Raw genomic sequence first — 8,282 nt, forward strand, 5'->3', positions numbered from 1 at the left:
ATTTTTTCATTTCTGCCATGACAAAGCTGCTGCTTTTTTTTTAATGTAGCGCTATGATAGATGACCAGCTTTACCCACAGGGAACATTGACGGCCACTGCGGTGAAGCTAATGAATGGGTAACCTACTCCTGTCAGTCCAAAACTCTCTGTATACCAAATCGGATGGTGCTGTATGATCTGGCTCTGTGTGTCAGACATGTGGCTACAGGCTTTGTCTCCCTTTGATTTTATGAGACTGGGTTGCTCGTTAAAAATTGAGATGCATGCCTTTTTAGCATTAACTACTAATCTGGCATGTTTTCAGAACTGACTTTTTATATCACTATGTTAAAGTCCCTGCAAAAACAGGTTTATTAGAGAAGTGGCTGGGTTCATTTAGGATAAGAGCTAATGCTCACACATCAACCTTGTGCAGCTGAATCCAGAGGCAAGATGTTTAAATGTGTGTTCACAAGGGAAGAGGACATAGTTGGCTATAGGTAACTAACCCCCACCAACGTTTGAGCTCCTTTTCTCACCTAAATGAACTCTAACTTATATCAGCTGGAAAAATTGTTTGGGACATTGTTAAGACTAGTGAAAAATGTAGATAATTGGTACCACTTTTTTTCATTTGATTGAGTGTTTCTAGGCACTGTTACATTAAAAGCACTGTTTTATCTGTAATGTAAGTGGGAAGAATAAGTATGCAAAGCTCACCTTCTGGGTAGCCTGGTGGATTCATGGTACAGTGGCGTCCATCCAAGGGGCGACTTAGAGTCCTACCTGGGTTATCTGATCTCAGATAATTTTGATTAACAAACTTAGCACAAAGGAGTGACTGTACTGGAGATGGGGTAAGTACATAAAGCCATGGAATAATTGCAGACTGGTATTAGTAGGCTGCATCTCTCTGCAAATAGCTATATGCTAGCTACATCATTATATACAATAGACCTTTGACGTTAGTTTTATTGATTAATTCAATGGCTCTGGACATCTTTAAAGTGTTTTGTAACACCCATTGATCTGAGCTGGTCAGCTGTGTAATCCAGCTACAGAAAGAGAATGGTACATCGAAACTGGAATGCAGTCGGGCACATTTTGAAGAGTTGCAGGGATGGTGGGTGGTTTCCACAGTGACTTCTGTATTTTCTCTGTTGCTTTATTGCTTCACAGTGTAAGTGCTCATGGACCCAGCCCTCTTTCCGTCCTATGCAGGGGGTCGGACTCGATCTATTGAGGTCCCTTCCGACCCGAACATCTATGAATCTTTGAATCTATGACCCATGCTTTAAAATACAGCCAAGCTGATTTAGATACAAGTTCCTAATAGAAGAACTGCTGTAGGAAAATGGGTTGTGTTGCTCAAAGAGCTGTTCTGCTTTCCTCTTCCTGGCTGGAGGATGCAATGCTTTCTGTGGCTGGGCAGAGATGCATTTTGGACAACGGCATCAGAGCCACAGCACCCGTTCGGACCAGGAGTCAATCCTGCTGCATACCACTGCCCGAAGGGGGAAACACACACATCGTGGGGGAACTTCTTGGAAGGGTAGCTGGGTTGGGACCTTCATTAACTTTTGTACCATGCCCTTTCTCAACCCCAGTTGTCTCCTTGTCTGCAGGTTCCTCAGTCTCAGGATCTCCAGTGAAAGGCGTGGTGGGTCAGGATGTCACTTTGTCCTGCCGCTACAGTGTCAGAACAGAGAGCGACCTGACCACGATGTGCTGGGGCCGGGGGCCCTGTCCTAATTCTCAGTGTTCAAACCTAATTCTCTGGACAGACGGCAGGAGGGTGACAGAGCGGCAGGACAACAGATACCAGTTATCTGGGAACCTGCTGAGAGGGGACGTGTCCCTCACCATCCGGAGAGCAAGGGAAGCAGACACAGGGACGTACTGCTGCCGTGTGGAAATCCATGGGTGGTTTAATGATCAGAAAACCAATGTGGACGTTGTGATTGAGAGAGGTGAGCACAGCTCTTCTCCCTGGCATGAGCGCCCTGCAGGGTCAGCCTCTTTGCAGTCAATAGCACTGATTATAATGGAAATAGGATCACTTTCTGCACCTTTAACCATTAGGGTTTTGCAGATAGAGCAAGAACACTGCCTAGATCAAGTCACCTGTACTATTGTCATTATCCCAGCAGAGGCAATGCTTAGTAATGGAGGTTTTGGCCACCCAATGCCATGGTGCTCAACTCTGATTAGCATTCTTGTTGCTGCCACTTGTACAATGTAGGAGACTGGGCAACACAGGATGCTTCACGCCTTGGAAATGTTAATCAGCTCTTAGGCTAAGTACAGACAGTCGAAAAGCCTGAGTCTGAATCACTTCACTCTTCGCAGGTTAGTCAAAGCTGCATAGATTGAACCGATAAACGAGTGAGCAGACATTCACTTCTGATTCCAGAAATGCAGCCAGAAGTCAAGGGGTGCTAGAGCATTTCTCTGTTGGGCTGGAGCAGACAGCCCAGACCAAGGCTAGCCCGCCCACCCTGCAACGTGGGGGAGTTTGTGGGAGAGAGGTGCAAAGCATGCTGGGATACCGGGGGGGCTGAGAGTTAATTTGAATCTGGAGGGATTCTGGGACAGAAGTTCAATAAACCGATTTAACCTAAATCAGTTCAGTTTGATGCTACATCCATCCGCGTTTATCTTAAACCGGTTTTGGCCATTCTCATAGATTTCTTAGACATTCAGGCTGGAAGGGACTTCGAAGATCATCGAGTCCAGCCCCCTGCCCCAGGGGCAGGAAGTCAGCTGGGGTCACAGGATCCCAGCAAGATTTTGAAATTGTTTTATGTGCACTGAACTTCTGTTGTGTTACAGATGTGACCCAGTTTCTGATTGCTTATATCAGTTTATGTGTAATTTCTGTCCCTAGCTTTAAAGGTTAGACAGTCACGTTCTTCTCTCTCTAGGCCAAGCCTGATTTCCCTGCCTGCTCCTACAAAGCTAGACTAGTCTTTCCCCACCGAACCTCTGTGCATCCCCTCACCCAGCAGCATCCCCATCAAACCCTCTGGGCCCAATTCAAACTTAGGCAGAACGTGTCCAACTCCAGAGAAGCCAGGGGCGAATTCAGACCTCTGCGTGGGCTGAGGGCTGTCGCAGTGTTTTGAATCCTCTGTGGCTCTCCACGTGTGGTGCATGATACCTTTTGGTGAGCACTTGCGTGGGCTTGTTTGGTTGTGCACACCATGAAGGGTGAAGTTTGAATAACTGTGACCTAGTGACTCACTTCCTCAGATCTCAAGGGTGCTCCTTTGTAACCGCTGTCTTAACGAATTACAGATATAAAAACATACTGATTTCCACAACCAAGGTTGTAGGACTTTGGATTTCTTTCAGTTCTATCTCAAGCAGAATTTTGACCTGGAAAAAGTGGAATCCTAGAGACTTCCCGACACCCCCGGGGACTAGTCGATTGCTAATGATGTTACATTGAGCCCGTGCGGATGCTGTGAGGGCAGGTAGCAGCTAAAACCCTAGCCTAGGTGGGCAGAAAGAGGCAGTAGTCTATCCATGATCCATTCCCTTCTCCTTTGCTGCAGTTTTTCCCTTTGCTTATGAGAATGATAGAGTAATTTTCTCCTCCTTAGCGAGTCTCATGAGTCACTAAGTCCAGTTGCCTGCTGTTTCAGACAGCCGTCTCTTATAATCCCCTTTGTAAACTTGGTGAGCTCCATCTTAAAAGTTATTAGACCTCAATCTCTATGTGGCCTGCCTGTTTGTTCATGTGCCAGAATTGTCTGTGAGCTTAACAAGCATTTCGGCCTCCCTGGTGTTGGAAACTTCTGCAGAAGCTCTGGGATTCGTGCCTTTTTTAGCATTAAGCATTTAGTCCTACACCCTTGGTAGGGAGCACTCAGCCCTTGCCTTGCTGAACTCACCAAGTCAAGCTTTTCTATTCTCCTATGATAAGATAGTCTCTCTACTCCCTTATCTTTATTACAGGCGAAGTGCATATGAGATGTGTATATTTGTCAGCGGTGGTTTGCTTTTATTCCTTGGAGGTTTTTGAGCTGCCATCAGTCATAGCACACGTGGGTTTTATTTTGTTCTGTTTTTAGCACCAGCAACGACCTCCACAACAGCCCCTTCCACACGCAGCACTGAACACACCTCAGGTAACACTTAGCAACATCCTCCATCCCCATAGCATAACTAAGTTGCTTGGCAATGGGTTTCCAGAATGGCAAAGAAATAACGAATGGGGGGAATTCAGCAGCTGAATTGTATGTCTCATGCTCCGAACTTTGATTTTCAGCTTAAAACCAGAAGCACCATTTGCAGTTCTCCATTCACCTGGGTTTTGTCCATTTAACAAGACTGAAGTATTACAACATAGTTTATATTTCCCTCTCAGAGGAGGAAGTGAAAGCTTTCTCAGACTGGGAGGTCTCTATTTTAGCACCAGAGGCACAACCCCCCATCTTGGCCCTCACAAGTTTGTCATGGGATAGCACCCTCTGCTCTGGGTGGACTTGCTGTTTATGAGCATACACGTCCCTTTTACTTACAGGTGGCACATCTGTGAAGGGGGGAGAATTGGACAGATGTTTCTCCGATGTCAGGATATTCGACGCTGTCTCAAACCTAGGGAAGAGGGAAAGCAGAAAGTCCCATCTAGAACAGGGCAGTCAGCAAAGGCTCGCGGTTTGGACAGCATGGTCACTTGATCTGGAGTTCCCCCACTTTAAATAGGAGGTGATTTTCAATAGAGCTGTAGAGCCTTGGGCAGCCCACGCTGAGCCCTGGGATCCGTGCGCTAGTTTTGTTCCTTGTGAGTTTTTAGTTGATAATTGCACGATGGGTTCGTTGAACCGGGTGCAGAAGACCTTACATTTTGCATCTCTACATTTTAAATGTTGTGAGGTGCCCTGAGCTGGGGAATAGACATGACATAGGGTATGAGGGATATGGTTTCACAGCTCCATCATCTGAAATGTTACATGACCACGCTGTGAAGTAGTTTGACATAAGCAGCACGGTGTTTATCACACGTTTCAGACCTCTTTCAAGGTCTTGATACAAAGCCCATCTATTTAATCTGGTGGTACCAGTTTAGATGAGATGTTCAGAGAGGCAAGCGCTGTGTGGTTGTGAAAACAGGAAGTGTTGTTAGTTGTATTAAATGCTGTGTTGCTTTACCTTATCTCTACTCAGTTGCTCCAAATGCCAGTGAATCGTCCTTTACCATCTCGCCGACGTGGCTATTGGTTTCCAGCTCAGAAGTCCCTCCAGACGTAAGCATCTCTGTTGTCACATAACATACAAATACTAAGCGATCAGACCTGATTGACGACTGCACCATCTATACAGGTCCTTTTCTGTAATGCTTAATTTTGCCTGGAGCAGATGAGTGTTCACATTTAGACTGGGAAATAATGGCCATTGCCTGGGAAGTATCTCAGGGATTTAGAAACTAAGCAACTCTTGTGACATGCATAAGACATTCATCCTGGGGTTCTTACTATTTACTGAGACAGAAATCATAGTCACTTGAAAGACTTTTGCTTGAGAAAGACTGAAGCCACTAGAGGCATAAGTCACTTCTCAAGACCAAGACTTGAATAAGGACTGCAAGATTTGGCCCTAATTAAACAAAAATAGGCTTTTTGCACAATGAGCTGTTTTTTGCTTCTTAATCCTGGTAAATTAGATATAAACTAAAGATGTTCAGCATCTTTGGGAGCAAGTGAATTGTTATTGCTTACAATAAGACATCTTGATTGCCTTAGAAAAGAGTTATGCCAGTTGTTGGCCCTGTGAAGAGAGGCACCAAAGGAAAGCTGCCCCTTCCTTCTGTTCCCCGCCTCTAGATTGAGAAAATAAAACTTGGGCTGTATTTTCAAAGGTATGTAAAAGTGCATAAAGATGCCCATAATCATCCTGTTAGATTTCCAAATGGACTTAAGCAAACTAGGTACCTCAGTTGTTTGAAATACATTTTGAGAATAATCGAGCATACTTGTTATTCCACAACATTTTTGGAAGCTGCCTAAATACCTTTTAATATAACAATCCAGTACAGCAAGTTATCGTCAACCCATCCTAGGTTCACATTTCTATTTCCACAGTTGCTTAAACTATCAAGCTCAGTTGCATTGCCTGTGCTTGAGAATTTAGGCACGAATGCTGAGGTTAGCTGGAAATGTAAATAAGACCAAACCTCAAGTCTCGTTTCACATCTTTAAAACCCCAACAATACCCATCTGTTGAACAGCATGGATCATGGTTATGTAACCGTCACACAATGTCCCCATGGAAATAATGCATCATTTCAATGTGAGCGCGCCATTGGAAGGGTATTGCTATCATATGGTTGCAAGACACAAGGATGATTTTTGAGCTCTGTTGTTTTTCTTTATTACAGCCATTGATATCCCTGTTTTTATGTTTGATAGAATGCGTCTTCTGTCGTTCATCAGACAACGGGGGCAGATCCCAGCAAGGATGGCATATATATTGGAATCAGCATCTTTCTGGGTTTTTTAGTCATCCTAGCTGTTGTTTTCTTTCGCTTGAAAAGTAAGTCCATCACCAGTTCAAGGACAGGATGGTTTTATTTCTCTGACTCCCTGGGGACTTGGTCAACAGCAGCCGGGGGAAGACGCACATACCCAACCTAACTCCATGATGCCCTAGTTGCACCCCTTGCCCAGCCATGCTGTGGCTGAGTGTGCCTCCAGACATTACCACCCCCGGGCACGCTTTCTAACCTGGAGACACTCAGCTTCCCAATGGGCTAGCCCTGGAGTGAATTGGCTTCCTTTAATATGGCTGTTTCACGTACTCAGTGGAGCTGCCTCACAGCTCCCTTACTGAATGCCTTGCACATGACCTCCTTTTTTCTCCCTAATTGAAGTTGCTGCCTTGTTTTCCTCATGATTTTAAGAACCCTGAGGGTTTCTTTTTGTTCTTTTTCCATGTTGGATGTATACACAGGACATTTGCCCAAGAGGCAGAAGCTGAGGAACCTTGTAAGGTAAGTACTGTCACTCTGGAGCTTTAATAAGTAGCCAGATCCCCAAGTTTCTGTATTTTTGCTAAGAAAGAAGCATTCAGAACAGACTCCTGGATCCAGGCTGACTGCTCAGACCCTGCATACTATAATTTACTTGACCGTTTCCTAATGGGAAAGCTAGCAATCCGAAACAGCAGTGCAAAAAGAAAAGCTGTTATTGCTACTTGTCACAGCTTTGTAAGCAAAAACGAGCCTAACTGTCATGGTTTCTAAAACTCTTCATTAATTTGCAATAGGGAGCATAATTTGCAATAGGGAGCATAAGTTTTTCAAGTCCAGTATGTCTGATAAACGTAAAACAATGGCTTATTCCTAACATTTAATAATAAGCAATGCTCCAGTTTGTGTTTTCCCAGGATTGGTTAATTTGGATAGCTGGTCTTCCGTCTGTCTGTTTTAAGCTAGTTGTGTTCAAAGGTGCTGCTTTCTTGTGTCCTCTACAGCTCAGTCTCCTTCTCCAGGACAGGACACGAGGGAATCCAAAGTGCGCTAGAAAGCGATTTCCATGCAGAGGAAAATGTTTACACGATACACTAAGGACTAATCGCATGCTTGCCCTTATACTCTGGCATTTGCCAGTTACTACAAAGTTAGAATCATTTATGCTGCTCCCTAAACTATTTGTACCACTGGCCACTTTGAAGGATCATTTCTTACCCTGAGCAGACACAGAAGTAGCAAGATGCAGAGGTTTGTTCAGGTGCTACTCTGCTCACTCCAGGAAAGCAAGAAGAACCAGTGTGGTACAGACTAAAACTTGATGAGTCTCTTCCAGTTGCAGTGTCCGTCTCACATAGTGCAACAAATCATCGGTCTCTGAATCCATTCCTCTAATCATGGGCCAAATAGATCCAGCTTTTCATCCAATGCAAATGACCACTTCTTGCGTCGGACCATTGCCAAGCAGCCGCACACCTGCGAAAGGGGAAGTTGCAATGTGCTTCCATATTTCTCTGTATCTTTTGACATGCTTTGTCACTACTGTGATGTAGACTGCTGGAGTTGGGATGGCAGCTAGAAACCCTGCCATGCCATCTGCAGAGATGACCAGCTTGTGGCAGCAGCGATGGGAGTGATATGAAGAGGGGTCTGTTGAAGTGAACATTGCAATAAACAGGAGTTTCACTGCATTTTCGATCATTCAAGATATACCCTCAGTGGGCACATCTACACAAGACACTACTGTGCAGTAGCATGTCATGGCAAAAACCATGCTAATATGCCACTGTGCAGTAGTATTAAGCTATTGTGCAGCTAGCACCACTAAAA

The 8,282-nt window shown here is 44.8% G+C and overlaps 1 protein-coding gene across 1 annotated transcript in view; it reads left to right on the top strand.

Annotated features, from left to right (window-relative positions):
* Positions 1-8,282, top strand: part of LOC102385188 (hepatitis A virus cellular receptor 1 homolog) — a 19,861-nt gene extending 11,579 nt beyond the window's left edge. Inside the window, exons 7-12 of the mRNA XM_025200960.1 lie at positions 1,606-1,950; positions 4,057-4,113; positions 5,153-5,232; positions 6,394-6,517; positions 6,935-6,974; positions 7,457-8,282. Coding sequence (XP_025056745.1) covers positions 1,606-1,950; positions 4,057-4,113; positions 5,153-5,232; positions 6,394-6,517; positions 6,935-6,974; positions 7,457-7,550 — 740 coding nt within the window. The 3' untranslated portion in view covers positions 7,551-8,282. The remainder of the gene's footprint in view (positions 1-1,605; positions 1,951-4,056; positions 4,114-5,152; positions 5,233-6,393; positions 6,518-6,934; positions 6,975-7,456) is intronic.

This window comes from Alligator sinensis, unplaced genomic scaffold, assembly GCF_000455745.1.
Source record: "Alligator sinensis unplaced genomic scaffold, ASM45574v1 scaffold550_1, whole genome shotgun sequence".
NCBI lineage: Eukaryota > Metazoa > Chordata > Crocodylia > Alligatoridae > Alligator > Alligator sinensis.